Raw genomic sequence first — 19,177 nt, forward strand, 5'->3', positions numbered from 1 at the left:
ATGGCATCCATTTCATAAACTAGTAACAGCAGCAATATTGCTGGTGGAAGGCCATTGCCCTTATTCCGGTTTAAATTCATTATTGATCATTTTACACTCATCTACTCTTATATCAGCATTGTCCTTTATCTTAAATAGTCCCCTTCCAGTGACATTCACGCTAGTGTTTATAACCTTGAAGTATTTATAGATACCATTCATATTGTTTACTAAACAAACCAATATTCTTAGTGTTCTTGAACTCTAGACCATCTTAGTAATTCTCTTCTCCATCTCCTCAATTTTGTATTAATCTTTTTAGAAGTGAATGACTGGATCTTTAAGAGAGGTCACACTATGTTTTCTGTATTAGCGTTGTATTTCCTTATTTCTAAAAAAATCTACTTTATCTGATAACTATGAGGATTGTATTGTTCTCTTAGGTTTGTGTGGCATATTATTCATGACTAACCAGGGGGTTCCACAAATACTATTTCACCACCTTAGGTATGGATTTGTGTAAGAGCACAAATTTTGAATAAAATTATGCTGTGTTTCTGTATACATTTACATTTCACTTCTTAATGAACATATAGAGAATTGTAGGTTTTCTTTTTTCACTTTCAAGACATTATCTTCTTTGGATAGACATCTGACCTAACCTGTCTCAGATTTTGTCCATCATTTATCTGCTGAATTGCCACTTGCACCAACCCAGAACTTCAAATTCAGACCCTAAATTTTATTCCGTGTTAAAGGCATAGCTCAAAGATTTATGCTCATGAGAGTGGACATACCCAAAGATAGCCAGGGCAGTCATCCATATTTGTGCACCTTAGATCCTGCTGTTCATGGGTAAGTTGTACCTATTCCTTCAGGGAGCTGTGTGGCTTGCAGTGTAAATCAAAGTGGCCAGTGTGACATCCCTTGAGACTATGCCTCCCTTTATCACCTGCTTCTGAAATTATCACTTGCCACTATCTAGGCTGTGGCATTAGTGTTTAAAAAGTGGTGTAGCCTTTTAAGAAAACAAACAGGGAAAAAGCCAAAGGGTTCAAGTCATAACAGCAAGTAATGAAATAAATTTTATCAGTCAGATGAAAACAAGCAGCATAAGAGGAATAGTTAAGTTGAACTGAATTCTTCCATATCTTACTGAAATAAGATACTGATACATTGTATAATCTTACTAGCTAAACATCTGAGGATGTCAATGAAGACTGGACAGGTGCTTATTTTAGGTAAAACTATTATTATTATTTAGGTAAAAATATTGTCAGTGCAGATAATTAAAAAATGCGAATTGTCTTTCAGTTGGGGATGAAATTGTGACAATTACTGTAACTTTTTGAGTGGTATCATATGAAAAGTGCACTGAGTGTGTAGGCAATGGAGCTTAGGCCATGTCTCCAAGAGATAAACCAGCTATTTCATTCTCTCTCTGCATACCATCACTCTTACTTTGCATTTGTAGTGACTTGAGGAGCCTGAACTGATTTTTAAATTAGTATTGCTTTAAGCTGGAGGTTGGATGAAGTGACATAGAGGGTTCCCTTCCAACCTAAACTGACTTTGATTCTAGGTGATCTGGCTTAGTCTACTCTGTAAGTTCATTAAATCCTCAAAAGGCTTCTTTCAAGATAAAAAAGAAGTGTCCACATTAGACTCTAAGACAAAATAGATGTTGCCCTTTACACCAGTTTTTCTATGTAGCTTCTTTATGTAGCTGATCCCAGGATCAGCCCTGAAGCTTCTGGTACAGAAGTGGATCCTAACTCTTTGGTGCTAGAGATCGGAACTGACTATTGTCTTTTCAAGGTCTTCTCCATTAGGCAGAGGACAAGAAGTTCACTTTTTAAGAGGCTCTCAGATCACTGCTTTTGTATTTCTAGTTCCTAAATCAAGGAGGTCCTTAAACTGTAGGTTTTGCTGGGCTGAAGAATTCCCAACCCCACTCCCCCTACGACAAAAAACAGTACTCGGTGACTTGTTGGAGATTATATCTTTAGAAAGAGAAATAAATCTATACCTGAAAATGTCCAGAATCAGTCAACTTCCAGACTATTGATTTTCTAGCCCCATTATAACCAGTTTTCTATTTTTAAATGTCCACCTTTATTTGCATGCTAAAAATCCATCCTGTCCTGACTAGATACTTTCTTAGTCCATTTGATCTGCTTCTCACACCTAAAATTGGTTCAATTTTTATTAGCTGAATGTTCACCATAAATTTTTAATTTTGAGGGAGAGGAGGTGTTCTCTTTTTAAAGGAATAGAAGACTGAAAGCAGAGAAAGCATGAAATTCATTGGACTGCATTTCTTTAACAGCACTGAACCCTGTTTTATGTATTAATGGCACTTCCACATTATACTGTCTGTTCATAGTTTCTCGATATAAGAAACTAGAGATGGTGTTTTCAGGAATACGTATAGTTCTGATATATTTATACACACATATATATAAATTTTTTTTCAGTGTCCTCTACATGACTCATGTAGCTAGAAAATCTTGCGATTCTGAGGGAAATTTTTTTCTTAAGTATGTAATTGAAGTAAATGAAAACATGAAAATAGTCATTGCAGATCAGACTTGTAGGCTTATCTACCCCAGTATCTTGTTACCAACAGTGGATACACAGGAAAGACTGTAAGAACAGGGCGTAATACTCCTTTTTTCTCCTGCAATTTGTGTCTCAGGGCCTCTCTGAGAAAGAAGTAGTCTCGTGTTTAATAACTCTGTATGGACTGTTATTCCATGGGTTTGCCTGGTGACTTTTTGAACATGTGAAACTAGTAGCCACAGAGATTTTCTCAGCTGCGACCTGTTTCATGTGAGGTTCCTGGTTCCTGTGTTGGAAGGCATTTTGGACAGTTGGTACCTCTTCACTTTCTCCACACCACTCAGGATGGCATTCTGTGTTTAGATCTCTATTCCTTTCCTATTATTTTCTGACATTTGATGTATTTTGTTGACCTCTGCTGTGCACTGAGCTGATATTTTCATAGAGCTGTCCACAGTGACTCCAAGATTCATTCCTGAGTAGCAATTGTCAGTTCAGAGTCTATCATTTATATGTAAAATTGATACTGTTCTCCATATGCATCAATTTACATTTATCTATATTGACTTTCATTTAGTGTACTATTGCCTAGTCATTCAGTCTCTTACGGTCCTTCTGCAATTCTTTACTGTAAGCCCCTGTCTTTAGAACCCTGAATAATTTAGTAGCATTTGAAAACACGGTCACCTTATGATTCACCCTCTTTTCCAAGCCATTTAAGAATAGTCCAACCAGCACAGACCCCAGCACAGACTGCTGATGAATTCTACTATGAAAATTAGTTGTTTTATCATGTTCTTCCTAATAATGATAAAGATGTAAAAGTCACTAAATCCAGATTACACAGTTGTCATTAGACCTGAAGAACAGAAAGGAGAAACTCATTTCTGATAAGGTAAGAGGTGAAGCTCTTATTGTGGGCATGATGTAATTCGTATGGATTTTCAGAGTTGTTCTGGTGCAGAATTTGTCTTATCCTTTTATAGGAATAAACTTGAAAGAGAACTTTCTTCCTTGTTCTTCCAGTTTTAGATTCTATTTAGCTTTTCAAAGTCAGCAATCTTTGCCACTAAAATGTTAAAGGCAATCCAATTTTTTTTTTTTTAACAGTTGACATAGAAAAGAGAGATGCTATCGTACATCGGCATTGATCAATTAGCAATTCATATAGCAATTATGACAATGTTCAGTTTATCTCAGCGTTGACCTTTCAGTACTGTGCCCCATTATCGTAAAAATTTGATATTCTTGTCAACACAAAGCGCAGGGTAGGAGGCAAGACTAGCGGTGCTTTTGCAGAAAGGACTGGGGCAGAGAGAGGACGTGGAAAAGGCTGGGCTGCTCGCACAGGGAGAATGTGGGCAGGCAGAGGAAGCAGAGAGGGAGAAAGAAATCTATAGTGCAAGGTGGGCAGGTTGCCAGTTTTTACAGCAAGTTGTCATGCCTTGTTAAACATGCAAGTGAGAACACTGTTATCTGGAAACCAGTATGAACACCTAAAACTAATACATTTGTGTTCAGGCTTTGCACACTCTTGGCAGAATATTAAGGATATAAGCTGTAATAGTCATGATGGCATGTACTTTTTTCCCCATAGAAAACAGTACAAGAAGCACAAAGCTCCTGCTTTGACCTTCAAAAAATGATAGATAGAAACCCACCGTTTTTCTTCGAATCCCATGAGCCTTTCCCAAATATTTTCTCAGTTTTTATATACATATATGTGTGTGTATATAGATATATATATTTTTATGTTCTGGAGTGTTCCATATGTTCTTCTAATTTGGTATATTTTAAAGTACAGAGATTTATAAAGGACTCCCCATCAAGATCCTTGGTATCTTGCTACAGAATTCAGAAAATATAGATAATTCCAAGTCATATTCTATATGGCTTTATTTGCTTACAGAGTATTTTACCATTAGCCACTTCTGAGTTCAGTACACCTCAGCTGTGTGTGTCTGAGCAGATCTTAACTGCAGCAGTACCATGTGAGCAAGCAGGCATTTCATGGATAGGAAGGCCAGAAACAGAATTTAACTGTACTTAAAGACCAGATAGTCTACAACATGGAAATCAAAGCACAAGTAATACATGTTTACGACATTCTGCTTGGTGTGCAAGTTACTGCCTTTTGGGCCATTTTTAGTTTGAAGTTGACTTCAGTCAGGGCCTTCTGAAGAATGCAAGACGGTAATCTAATGGCATGGATAAGAGTAATGAAATCTACATGAAGGAAAAATCACAATTCCTAGTCAGACATGGATAAAAATAAGATGTTCGTAGTGTTCAATGACAATGTAGAAGTATTTAAGAATGGTAGGGAGTGTAAAAAGTCTCAAACTGCAAAACTGAATGATGGTTCACTGTTATGCTGTGTGAAAGGAGTTCCTGAAAAATGCAGATTGGATTTTAGCTGATAAGGGGTTTTTTAATCAAGCCCTGGAATTTTTCAGATTTTAGAGATCTCTTTTTAAACAGGAAGTCTAGGCCCTATATAAAAATCTTAATGATGATAGTAGGCCACATCCTTTGGGAAGCTAATCCTGTAGTTAATTTTCCTCATTCCTAAAAAGTTGCACCTTATTTCTAACCTGAATTCATCTGGTTTTAGCCTCTAAGTATGGGATCCTATTATAACTTTCTAGAATTAAAGACTTTATTTAATAATCACTTCATTCCATTTTTCAGAAGCCCAGACCTTACCCAAAATTAACAAAACCTGAATTTCCGTATGGATGAGAGTTAGCTATCAGCTTGTTAAAGTCTGACTTATGCAAGAAATAATTTAAGGGTTTTTACATGGACGGTGCTCTGAATTATCTGTCCTCTTGCCTGTTTGGCCCACAAGTCACCAGTGACCCTGCCCGTTCATCTTTATGCTTCTAGTCAGTTCTGAAACTTGCTTCCCAATATACACAGTATAGTGCTCTCATTTCTTCCTTTTTAATGTTTTGAGCAATGTTTTCATTTGCAGGTAGAAGGCAGAACTAGTGTTTCTAGAATATCATGTTTACCAGCGTGTGTTTAAATTAGATGTAAACACTTAGAAAATTCAGAAAAAATACGAAGAGCTACTTCCTTTCCTTTAAACCCTGTCACCCTACAAACATACAGTCTGGTAAGCTGAAAATTTAACCTGTGATAGATAACTGATCAGCATTGTGGTGTCTACGTGTAGACATAATAACAAACTAGATAATAAACCAGGATCTCTGCAACTGCATGCTGAGGGAGTTTGGAAAGTATAGGAGAGTTCCCATCACAATCTTCAGTATAATCTTAAACTGAATGAAACACACGTTGGTTATGGTTTCTTTTTTCTTAAGAGAGTTGTGCATAGCTTCTCTTGAAAAGGACCTCAGTAAATACCCCTTATCTCAACCTGGCCAGAATTGCTGTAGCCTCTACCTCTTCAGAACCCTGCTCTTTGGACTAGGCCATACAGAAGATTTTCATCTGCAAAATAGTGTTTCACAAACCGAGATACCTAAATCAGCTTTCAGAAGCCCATCTATATTAAACAGCTTATTCAGTATTGCACAAAATTTGCAGGTGCTTTAGTTGACTTAAATCCCATATCACCAGAGTATAAATCGTTGAGGCCTCATTGTCATCATCTGTCATCTTTGACCTATGACTTCTGCTGGTTCTGCTTTAATCATTTTCCCACCTGCTTCATGTGTCACCATGAGCCAAGGTGACTTGTATGGATGGGGCTATTTTTGGTAATAATGTCCTTTTAAAAAAAAAAATTCTCATCCAAGAAAATTTACCGGTATTTGAGTCCAGTATGGGTGGTGTATCAGACTGAATGCAGTTAATTTATTTATCTAATTTTCTCTGCTTTTTGTAGTATTTAACTAGGTTTGTTCATGGTAAATTAATATGATTCTCATATTTTAACTACTCATGAACATGTTTATTATTTCAATTCAACTTCCCCATTCTACGGATTTTTATTTGGCATTAGTATTTTAAATAAATACTCGTAATGTTTTTTCTTGACATCTTAGACAAATTATATTTAGAACTTAAATATGCACTTGCAGAAGTATTTGCAATTAATGTGTGTTAGATCCGTAGAGTCCCTCACAATATTTTAAATTACCACCTTTCTGTATGTTAGATATGTATGGAATATAACTGTCTGCTCTGATCAGAAATGTGTATTGTTCTGTTATGTAGCCCATTTTGCAATTAGGCAATTAAAAAATGAAGCAGCATAAAAACATGCTTTCTAAAACACAGATCTATGAAATGAAGTAATACCTGCTAGGCTGTCTTTACACAGATGGCAGAGGCACCTGGCCTGTTCGATGCATAGGAGTGATGCGAGGCAATTTAAGGTGTGACATCATAGTATTTTCCTTACAAATGTGCAGTTAATTTCTAGAATCAATTCAAATGCATGTGCTGACATCATTCCCTCCCTGCCCGTTGTCTCCAGATTTAGAAAAGCCTCTTGAGAACACAGCGCTGGAAATTATCAGTATTTAAATTATTTAATTCAGTCTTGCACAAGCTGTGCAAGGATGGGCTACGGCTTCTCAGCTTCTCAGAAGCTGCCTGCTGCTCTCTCCTCACCGGCAGTCCATCACGATGTCCTTGCCCCTGTTCCATTCATCACCCGGGAGGGATGAGTGTCTCCTGCCCTACCTGCCCATCTCTGGGTTGCACTGAGTCTGTATTTGCATTATTCAGAAGCAGATCGAATACAAGTCATTGTATCAGCTGGCAGGCCGGTTTCTTCCTAACCATCGAATGTTAGAGGATGCAGTTCAGATACCGTAAGCCTGGGATCTGACAGCAAAAACCCTCACGGCTGAATTGATTTAAGGTGGACGGGGAGGGGGAGCTCAGCTGTCCAGCCGCTCACTATTGGCTTCTTATTACGGCATTCTCCCCCGAGACGCTCTCTGCATGCTCATTCACCACCACCCCCCTCCTCCCAGCCCCCTCCTTGCCTACCCCTTCATTACTGATTCACAGCGAGAGGCAGCAGCGGCAGCCGCCACGCTTGTCACGAATCAGAGATTGCAATGAGCTCATCCTTTTCTCTTTGCAGCTTCAGAACTGCCCTGGCTCTATTGCTCTTATTGCTGCTGCTGTCTGCTGGCACACACATCCACAGACACTGAGCCCTGAAAGCTCTCCATTGCTTTTCTCCCATACAAGCTTTCCTGCACTCATTTTCTGCCATTTTCCTGCTTTTTAGGTACATTTTTAGATCCATGTTTTCTCTGGTTTGTTTTTCAAATCTACTTTGGACTCTGGCTGAGCCAGCACAGTGGATCATATTTTTCCTTGATTCTTAGCAAAGATGCTTTTCTCTTTCTGAGAGACCGACGGGCGTTGCTGTAGGCGGCCATCCGAGCCCATTTCAAAGATCTGAGGCTGGCTCACCAAATCCTGCACTTTTTGAAATTACGGTTCAAAGCCTGTTCTTCTCACTCTGGATACTTACTACTTACTGCTCATGGAAGAAGGGGTACCTTGCAAAACCCCAGCTGCCAAGCTCACACCACCTGTCAAAAAGTCCCAGGACATGCATGACGAGAGAAGCAAGCTGGTGAATGAGTATGCATGTCGGGTGCTGGAACTTCTGGGAATGGGGCATCGCCTATTTGTGCCTCGGCTCCTTGCGGTGAGATCACATTTTCTTGAAATTAATTCATTGCAAATTTGCCATTTTCCCTCCCAAACATGCTTCCGATCCCACAATTCTTGACACTGAATTTGTTTCCTCTCGGCTCCTCATAATCCATCTCCTAATCACTGAGTCTGTCTTTTTCATGTTGGCTTGGGAGGGCTGGATGCTAGTCCTGCTAATGGGGATCGGTGCCACTCCTTAACTACCTTGAAGGGTTCACAACCAGGGCTGCATTGTAAAAAAAAATCTTTCCTAAAGCCATGAATCCTTTTGTTCTCAGTCCTGTAATGATTCCAAATAAGCAGCATGCCCAGTCCACTTCTAGATACTGATGGAAAGTGTATTAATGCTCAGCATTTCAAATTTTACACTTGTGACATCGAAGGTTAGTTTTAAGCATTTGTAAAAATTCAAGCTATATTTTTGGTTTTCTACTGTTTCTGTGTTTGATTTTGAAAAGGCAGTCAATACTATTTCAAAAAGTTTAAAATACTTTTGTAGAATTATCTGGGAAATAAATTGTTAAAGGTGTTTTTATCCATCATAGCAAATGATGTCTGTGTGTGAAATGGCCTGAAATTGGTGTGGCATGTTAGAGTACAGAGAAGTATGCTTTTATCATTTCTACTGGTGCACAAAGCAGACTCAAAACCACAAAAGTGGAGAATCCAGAAGTCAGTACCTAGTCCTAGCTGGGTCTGCTCTAGGGTACTGTAACTAAACCTAGCTGCAGCTTGGAGGTACACTTGGTCAATGGCCTTGTACACCAAAATGTCATTTTTATGTGATGCATGTGAAGACAGTTCTTTACTGATCCCATCCCATTTTCTAGTGGGGTGGTGCCTTTCCTTTATATCCGTACCCTGTGCAGTCCTATACTATAGTTACATATAGTGACCTGTCTTGCATTTGTGTTGTGCTACTGAAACCTATTTCCGTGTTCTGCAGTACACTCACATAAGTGAATGTGCTCTGTGTATTACAGAATGTTCAGTGTAAAAAAAAAAAAAAAAAAAAAAAAAGGTGGGTGGTTGAAGCAGTGTGTCCCTGCACTGTGAGATGTCAGATAAAAATAAAAAATTCACAAACTCTCTGATTGCTAGTAAAGTGCAGATGAATTTGGATATCTACAATCACTTGTAGAATTGAGTATGGTGGCTAATAATGGATGGTTGAATCTGTTGTATGTGTAAGCATTATTCCAGTTTACATCCAAGTGTACCTGAAGACTCATCAATCCCATCCTGCTGATGGTCCCTTGGGCAAGGACTGCCAAATCATTCTGAATTGTTTTGTGATGAGGTCTAAGGAAAGCAGAGACAAAACCACTAAGCTCTTTTTCACTTGACTTAATCAGGCTTTGTATCTGGCCCTCCAGATGGAGAATACCAGGAAATTTAGCATACTTCAGCATCCAGGCAGCTTAGCTTTGCTGAACGATATAATATTGTTTATTAAAAAAGAAAAAAAGAGGGGAAAAAAGGCAAAACGATACAAATAATGCTTGTGTTATTAGTGTGTCTTGACTTGCAGGAGTCAATGTGGTCTCCTGTCAGGTTTTACTAGCTAAACATACCTCTTCTGACATATCCCTTTTGACATATACCCCTTCCATGAAGGAGGAGAAACTGTGATTCTGATGATTTTTAAAAAATGAGAAATCTCTGAGGACCAAGAATTTGTGCTTTAATCAGAACTGAAGATACTTCCAAAACCTTGGTGTTTCATAGAATTAAGAACTAGATTCTTTTTTACATGCATAAGCTTCTCCCTCTGCTGTGGTTTTGGGAATAAAAGCCTAGGACGGGCAGAATACGTGCCATTGTAGTGTTATGTGAGAAATATAATCTATAACCTTTATGCCAGCCTTACAAAAATTCAGATCACCTACTCACTGCATCAGCTAACTGCGATGATGGGCAAGTGAAACAGCACTAATTCTGTGTGGTTTTATCCCCTTCGGGATGACTATGGATGGATGAAGCTAGTAGATTTTGTGTTTGCTCTTAATCCACATTCATTGGTATTTTATGTGGCAGAATTAACATTGCCTTTGTAAGTCTGGAGCTACATATAAACGCAGTGGTGAAATCTTGAGCAGAGGGATACTACTGGGTGTATACAAGATTGTTGCCTTATTTATGGATGCCAACTCACTGTGCCCAAAACCAAAGCTATTTTTTTTCCATAGTGCTTTTGTACCAAACAGTGTTTAACAGAGAGCACAGATTTTATTTATAGGAAAAAATGTGTTTGACAGTATAGCTTTAACAGTAAAGAAATGGACATAAGCGATGCTGGTAAAAGGACTCTTTTGATGTATTGTGCTAGAAGTGCGTACCAGTGTAATTGTTGCAGTGTAGCTTTACCCATCAAACTTACCCAGGCCTGGATCCCAAGCTTATCCACCCTCACGCTCCTTGGCAGCACAGGAGGTGAACTTCATCCTCTTGGAGTCATTGAACAGATGTCAGGTCTGTGGCTAATGTTTAAGGGCAGTACAGTGCACAGTTGTGCAACACACAGCATTGCAGTCTTGCTGCTGCCAGTGGAAAAGGAACTATCAAGTTAGAAAAAAATAGCTCACATACCTTGATTTTACATTGCATATCTTCTCAAACGAATGTAAAACCATATCTGTGTGTGTTATAGATTAAATATTATGTTCTGAAAAATTAGTGTGAGGATACCTGTAAACATTTTAATTTACCAGTAGCAAATTAAATAGTGGAGTAGAGTATGGCCAGATTCTTTTCAGCCTTTAACTTGGTCTTGTTCCTGACACATGTTCATTAAAGTGTAAAAAAGGCAGTTTCTGCTCACTGACAGTCTATAGAAATTCTAAATACATATATACTGTACACATAGAATTCTACAGATATCTGTCATTTTTTTATATTTGTATGAAAGAGGAAGAATTAAATTAAGGAAGTGTAGTGTGGTTGATCCAAAATTTCTTCTGCTCTTTTAGTTCCCAGGTGGGAATAGGAGTTGTAGTTGATATAGTCAGTAATAAATGAGACTGCAGAATTAATAATTGAAGACAGAGAAATTAAATTAAAGAAAAAAGCCAAGGCTTTGTCCTTTGTCTTAATCACATTTCTCTAAATATTTTGGGGAAAGTAGTAGTAACATTATTTACTTGAGAACAAAATAGTCACGATTAACATCATTTAAGTTTCTCAAATTCTGTTCATGTGTTTTGAACATTTGCAGTTTTCCAGAACTTTACCGTTAGATTTGAAAGCTTCCCAAGTACTTCCGGGAAGGGGCTTTCCCTTGGTTTCAGCTAATCCATATAAGATAATTTTATGAAATATTGAAATACTTAAGCAATGTGGGAAGGACATTCGAGGGCATATTTAGTTGAACCCTAAAAGGCAAGCTGAGACTTTTGGTCATAGTTCTCAGTGAGTTTCCTCTTTTGCCTAGTTTTAAAAATATTTTTTAACAAAAAATAAGATTATCTGAAAATTGCATCTAGAATAATAATGCCCTGAAGTCCCAAGTGCACAGAAATGCAATGCATCTGCCAAACTTTAATTATTGGTTCATTAAACTTACAGATGGTTTAGTGAAATAAGTTGTTGATGAGTTCCACAAGCTGAGTGATGCGAACCAATGAATTTACAAATCTCTGCCTGTCAAACAGCTGCCAAAAGGTTCCTGAGATGTCTTTATGATTTATTGATTGAAATCACAAAATGTCAAGCAATGTGAATCTTAGGATGCCAACATTGCTATTTATAAGATTTTTTTTTTCGTACTACACATATACACATGCGCGCGCGCGCGCACACACTGTGGTTTTATGTTGCCTCCTGTTTTTAATCAGTACCTGAAGAGGTTAGTTTGCAGAAAATATACAAAGTACACAACCTGGTTAATGTTGCTCTCAAAATGTTACTTTGCTTTCTTGTGATTTTAATAGTGAAACTAATTTTTTGATCAACAGATTATTTTAATGAAATTAAAATATTCAGCAAAGTAGAAAGAGCTGAACAGTATAGGTAACAGTATAGGCTCTACCACTCATTTTATCAAATTATACAATGTGGGTTTTAATTTTTTCTAACTATAATCTTAGTTCAGCAAACTGTCACATAAGTTCTTATTTCCATGATTCACTATTATTCTTACGGTATTTTCATTGACTAAAGATTTTTCAGGGTTGAGACCTCAAAATTCTCAATAGTTACAATTTTATGAGAGTAATTTGTTTGGGGGCTGTTAAAATATTATTATAACAGTGATTCAAGCAGAAGCCTAGGAGAATTAAATCTGACTTGAACTGTTTTACATGTAATTGCTGTTTTTCTGACATATTTGCCTCTGTCTTTTTTGGGATTTATTTTTAAATGAAGTGCTATGGACATAACAGGGTAGGTGCATCTGCTTTTGTAAAGTTTGGCATGGTCATTTATTTGTTTATTATTATTTTTTTTTTTTTAGGGTTTTTTCTCCTCTTTATTTCTAAAATAAATTCCAAAACACTCAGTGCATTATGTTAATTTAAGAAAAATAAATTAAATGCAGAATTAAAATAAAAATGTCTAGCCAGGACCTCTAGGAAGAATACTTGCTTAAAATTAGGATACCTCAGCTCCTAATAAAATGCTAAAACTTTGGCAAAAAGTGTGTTTGGTGTTTTTTTTGTGCTGGGAGTAACTGTCCAGAAGTCTTAATTGAAAACACCCTCCCACTCTGTTGGAAGCACGTACCAGTTATCCTGTCTTGGAGATTACCCTGTCTTTCAGCACTGCAATATCGCTGCACCCTCCGTGTAAAACCAGGAACAGCAGCAAAATGGGTTTTTCAGCTTGGTTGGTGTCCATTTACACCTGGGGTCAGAGTTGTGTTCATGGCCAGGTTTCAGAGGAGGATGGGACAGGCTGCTACAGCATGAGAAAGAGGAGGGGACTGGAAATGCAGGAGAGCTTGTCTCCAAAGAAAGCAAATTTGCAATGTAATAGGGAAATCTATTTGAATTGTATAGTGATCACAGCTGTCAGCATTGCTGAGAGGGAAGACGAGAAATGTCTTTCAAGGAAGCTGGTTATCAAACCATTTACTGCTTTTTGATCAACATTACGCAGCTGAACTTTGCCCAGAAGCAGCTTGGTTGCCAGCACGTGTTTTGGCAGTGATGCTGTGTGCTGCCTGCGTCACAGGCTGCTCCCGCCACACTCTACAACTTGCAGGTAGTCTTAAATATAGCCCATTGTGGATATGAAATGGTGATCTAGTCTCAAGTGTGGCAAAAGCATATCTAACCTCAGTAAAACTTGTCCAAGAGAAATATGATGTTAGAAAGAGGAAAAGGATACATTGGCCATAGCTGCGTTCATGAGTGGGTCTGATTCACTGGATGCCCAACTGCACCAGGTTTCTGTCAATGCTACATCAGTCTTGTCTGATTGAGTCTCAGCCAAAGAGTCCTCCTGCCAATTTTTTTGTGGACAGAATCAGATGTGGTAGTTTGTAAAGCTGAACGTTTCCCATCAGCATCGTGAAGGCAGCTTTTCTTGTGTCCCTGCAGTGATGACCCAGCAACTTCCTTGGCTGTGAAGGAAGGGAGTATCAAATAGATCTTGAGACAACACTGAGGATTTTGATGACAGAAAGTTGTCTGCCTTAAAAATGCTGCAGTCATGGGGAAATGGATCTGCTGCAGCTACTCCAGTTGTATTTGGAGTTTTCTCGCTCTTTCCTTGTGATTAATGTAGCAAAAACTACTATGGAGTGCCCATTAGGGTATACAGTATAATAATCTGCAAAAATACATAGGGTGATAGGTAAACATGCACAATGTAGATTTTGTCCTTATAGGCTCTTCATTGAGGAAATCAAAGGGCATATTGTGATGCTCATTCCCAAAGTGAAAGACTGGGCACAGAGCAGTGATGATTATCAGTGTTTGGGTGGCACACCTCTGATGTCAGCTCATGCTCTTCACTATCAAAGATACTGGATAATCATGAAAATACCCCCTTAACTTCTGTTGCTGTTCCAGGTTTGGTACATAATTTAAAATCCCTTCAACACCCCAATCCCACCCCCCCAAAAAAAAAAAAAAAAGTTTTGGTAAATGGCTGGTTTTGATAAACCCTCTGGGTAGGGTGCTGTAGCATTTTTGGCAGAAATGTGAAATATGTCAAGCTAGATTTGAGTATTACTGTTATGTGCTTCCAATATCTGCAGTACCATATTCAAGTTCGGTTTGCTTTGGGAAACAGTATTTTTGTACTTTTAAGAAGGGCTTTTACATAGTAGATTTAATTATTTTCATGTAAATGAACTCGTGATGCTAGTTTGTAGGGTGCATAGGGAGGATTTGTAAATAAAATCTTCTCTGCATTGTAGTGGGAATTATATTTATTTTTATTTATTTAAACTGAATTTAACACCCAAGAGAAATAATAGTATCATTAAGCCTCACCTCTCGTGTGTCAAAGGCTGCACAGTTTCTTCCAGTTCTCCCTGTGTAGAGCCAAATCTCTTGTGTTCAGCTGAAGTGTGTTTTCTGGAAAGACGTTGTCTGAAATTGGAGACAGCAAAGAATTTTGAGTGGATGACAATATAGTTAAGAATCAAACTTTGAAACTGTGTGTATGTAATATACCTACTGCGTATAACAATGCAAACAATGACAAAGGGCGTCACTCATGAGAAAGTGGAGGATAAACGCATGAAAATGTTAGCAATGGTACTTGAGCAATTAATTCAGCAATTAACCTTGTCCAAGTGTACCTGTGCTGCTCCTGAGGTATTTGTAGTAATAATACTGTGACACACAGTACCGGTCTCCCTGATACTGGTCTGTACGTTGACACATTTTTGTTCACTTTTTCTGTGTTAAAGATCTTGAAATTCACATTTTTGAGACGACATCCTAAATGTCATGTCTGGACACACAGTTTCTGTGAACCTTTTAAAGGAACTATCCCAAGGCTTGGTATTTCATATCTGCTAAATCTCTTGGTGTACTTCTTAGTCTATCTGAAGGTGAATACATTTGTCCCTGTGAATCATATTACTCTGTTAGTAGCAGAACTGGATTAATGTTGAATGTTTAACATTTCCTGACCTGTTAGGCTTGATACCACACTGAGAGGTAGTGTGTTATGAGAGATATAGAAATCAGCATGTAAAACATTTTCTGGCACAGTGTTCTTTGAGAAATTGTGTCACAGACTTCTGCACATTGACTTGCTGATGCCTCTTATGAGTCATATGCATTTCTGCTTCTGCTGTTCATGTCTGCAACCATATATATCTCTATATACATTGTCTTTTTTAGGGCAGCATTATGCGAATCACCAATGGTCTAATGCACAAAATCTCTAGAAAATATTATAAATTCTCCTAGGTTTTTGTTGTTTGCTTGGGGTTTTTTTTCCTCCTCACTGAGTGACATCTTGACAGGCTGAGCCAGAATCCCTTTCTTACCCTGCAGGTACAGAAGGATAAAATACATTAATGTGTTACAGTCCTCTGATTGTGCTGCTCTGCCTGGGATTCTAGCCTCTAGCCTCTGTTTTGTTTTATGAGGTAGGGGTTAGAGAGCTGATTTCAAGGAGGATGTTTTTGAACTAATGTGAATATTGGTGGTTTGGAGTACATTCATTAAATGACAAAGCCAGTAAAGGAGCATGACTGCATGTTCTCAGTGTTTACTGTAGTTCCCTGTGTTTAATTGCAGACCTCAAAAGAGGACCTTCTACAAGCTGATTTTGAAGGAGCTTTAAAATTCTTCAGGGTTCAGTTGCCCAAGAGGTACAGAGCTGAAGAGAACGCCAGAAGACTGATGGAGCAAGCTTGCAACATTAAGGTAAGGATGGTCTTCATTTCTTCTCATTCACTCAGGGTTTTTACAGGAAAAGGAAGCTGCAACATTAAGAATGGCAGTAGTGTGTGGAAAGTAAAGTAATGAAATCGTTAGTTTATTACTTTTTATGTATGTTTGTATATTTATACACACACGTGCACACTTCTTATATTTAAAGAAAGTTAAGTTCTGAGTTTTTCCCTCTTTGCTTCAGTTCAAGCTAATAATTAAAATAGAAAACTGATGCATGATCAAACTGAATTATCAGAACTTGCTAATTCGTCAACTGATTTATAAACAGTGATTACACTAAACCAATTAATTGAATGTATGATAATCATGCAACCAAAGGTCAGATATTATTTGTTTTGCCCAGAAGCTATTTATTTGCTGAGTGCTGCTGTATAATACTGTCCTGGTTTCGGCTGGGATACAGTTAATTTTCTTCCTAGTAGCTGGTATAGTGCTGTGTTTTGGATTTAGGATGAGAATAATGTTGATAACACACTGATATTTTAGTTGTTGCTGAGCAGTGCTTACACTAGTCAAGGACTTTTCAGCTTCTCATACTGCCCTGCCAGCAAGGAGGCTGGAGGTACACAAGAAGCTGGGAGGGGACACAGCCAGGACAGCTGACCCAAACTGTCAAGCCAAAGGGATATTCCATACCATATGACATCATGCTGAACAAAAACCAGGGGGAGTTGGCTGGGGGATGAGGCTGCTGCTTGAGAACTGGCAGGGCATTAGTCAGCAGGTGGTGAGCAATTGCATTGTGCATCACTTATTTTGTATATTCTTTTATCATTGTTATTATTTTCCCTTCCTTTTCTGTCCTATTAAATTGTCTTTATCTCAACCCACGAGTTTTACCTTTTTGCAGTTCTCTCCCTCATCCCACTTGAGGGGAGTGAGCGAACGGCTCTGTGCTGTTCAGCTGCCTGCCGGGTTAAACCATGACAAATACGATTGTATTGGAGTAGAAACTTAGTTTTGTTTGTATATCAAGTTTACCAAGACAGAATATCTTTTAATATTCTACCCTATCCAAGACCGTGCTGTCAAAAGGTAGGCTTCTTTGAGCATCTGGAGCACAAGTATTGGGCTTGTAATGAATGATGAAAAGTTAGAGGAGCCTGACTGTAAGTTTTTGAGGATGGAAATCTTCTGTTCAAAATAGCCGCAGAAGTTCATAAAGCTGTCATTTGAAAGGGATTTTTTTTTTTGTTGGAATATATATAGCTGTGGATGGGCTTAACATTTTGTCTTGAAAAAAAGTGCTTTTGTTATTTCTTCGAGTGGGAGCACTGATGGGAAAAGTGTGTTTGGTGTGGCCCAATAATGGGCTGAGAACATCCCATCAGAAAGAATACTCCTCTAACACTCCACCTTTTTTCTCTCTCTCTCAATATATTTATTAATCTACTTTTGTGCTGCTTAATTTCATAGTTTATTCAGCAAGGGCTTTTTCCATACTGGTTAAAACTCTGATCTCATGAAAGCGTGGGGCTTGCTATACTAACATTTATTCCAGCCAGAAAAAAAGATCTGTGCAAAGGTTTTGTTAACGTTGGACTTGAGATTTGAGCTCTGCTACCAAAAGAGTATTTGGGAGTAAAAGACTACAGTCTGACGTTTAGTGTTTAGTCATTTGCTCAGTTCTTGAAAATGAGTAATTTAAGGACTTACCAAGTACAATAAAATTATCTTTATATTGTTTATGCAGTGTGTATTTTTCTGATGAGAGGTTAAAATAGAAGTCCTCATGGTACTTTTTGGAAGAGATACTTGTCAATTTTTTTGGGCCTACCTTTCTCATTTTCTTGTGTAATATATTGTGTGCCACATGATGATATTTTTCATTTTTTGATTTGTATTGGGTATGTATATATATGATGTGTTTTGTGGGAAAGTATTTTGCAATGCGTTTAAGGCAGATGGTCAGTGCATAGTGGCTCGTATGGGTTCAGCGCATGGGGCCTTTCAAAAGCAGAGTATAAAATTCTGAACCGTTCGTCGGTGTGAATGGGAAGGTAGCTGAAGGATTTGACAGCGAATCCACTGCCTATGCAGGATTTTGCACTTTCTGGATTCCGGCCCGTAAGAGAAAAGCGCAGATGACTACAGCAGACATGGAGTCAAGGTGCTCTCCTGTGTGTTACAGAAGTACATGAGGACTAGTAGGAATTACTGGAATGGAGGGAGAATTCAAGGCTGAGACCTGGGGTTATCAGGGATGGGAAAAAGTAGATTTAAGTTACCTTCTGCTGTGTTAGTAACAGCCCACCCTTATAAGGAGTATAGTTGGGAGTTGGGTTCTGCTAACTCACTGGGCATGGAACTCATTCCTCCTTCAGGTGTAAGACATAGGAGGGGATCTGAACTGTGTCCTGAATAGTCTTTTGATAGTTAAGCTAGGAACAACTAAGCCCATGGAGAGGAGAGTTCTGAAACTCAGAGCCTTTTAGTTAATGTTGTTGTCAGGATTAATGGCATAGTCAGGAAAGTTAATCTAAATGGGGAAAACGCTGAACCTAAGGTGCTGTATTTAAAACAGTGAAAACATGAAAGACTTCAAGAACTTAATGTGGGGAAACGCAGTGCAGGACCTTGCTGGAGGGGACGGTGGAAATTACTTCAAAAGAATCTGTTTTCACTCACTTGCACTCCTTCTGTCATAGATGCCACTAATACTGATAGCCTTGTGCTCACTGACATCAAGGCTTCTGTCTGGCCAGGATCACTTGAGTGTGATGAGGTTGAGGGACAGTGGCTATCAAGCCCTCACTATGTCTCTTAGGTTCTTCTTGATTAATGACAATAAACTTGCTTTTAGACAAAGTTTTTGTATTCTTTAGGAGTTAAACAGTTCTCATGGTGTGATCTTCCCCTCAGAAGCTTGCTTGCTTCAGCCTGTCATTGCTGTCCTTTGTCTCTGTTTCCTCATTGTGGGTGGGTTTGTGGCTTCCAGCCTGTTTTGCTGTTGGCAGAGGTGATGTGCTGTAGCTTTGCCATGGGTCTCCAACTGGCTGGTCATCTCTAATATGGCCTTACCACAGGCTGGCCTTCTGATCTAAATGTAGCAAGACATTTCTCATTGTTGGCCAGTTTGACTGCTGTCACTTGTGTCCTTGCTTATCAATATGTGCCATTCT

The 19,177-nt window shown here is 38.5% G+C and overlaps 1 protein-coding gene across 17 annotated transcripts in view; it reads left to right on the plus strand.

The window, feature by feature from the left end:
- RABGAP1L (RAB GTPase activating protein 1 like) overlaps nt 1-19,177 on the plus strand; it is a 281,517-nt gene that overhangs the window by 199,949 nt on the left and 62,391 nt on the right. For 15 of the 17 annotated variants that reach the window (XM_075710779.1, XM_075710789.1, XM_075710776.1 and 12 more), the window contains one exon: nt 15,897-16,025. In XM_075710779.1, the coding sequence (XP_075566894.1) occupies nt 15,897-16,025 (129 nt within the window). Of the gene's footprint in view, nt 1-8,020; nt 8,189-15,896; nt 16,026-19,177 lie in introns of those variants that run through there. The other 2 variants (XM_009492134.2, XM_075710793.1) reach the window with 1 other exon arrangement.

This window comes from Pelecanus crispus, chromosome 5, assembly GCF_030463565.1.
Source record: "Pelecanus crispus isolate bPelCri1 chromosome 5, bPelCri1.pri, whole genome shotgun sequence".
In the NCBI taxonomy this organism is placed as follows: Eukaryota; Metazoa; Chordata; class Aves; order Pelecaniformes; family Pelecanidae; genus Pelecanus; species Pelecanus crispus.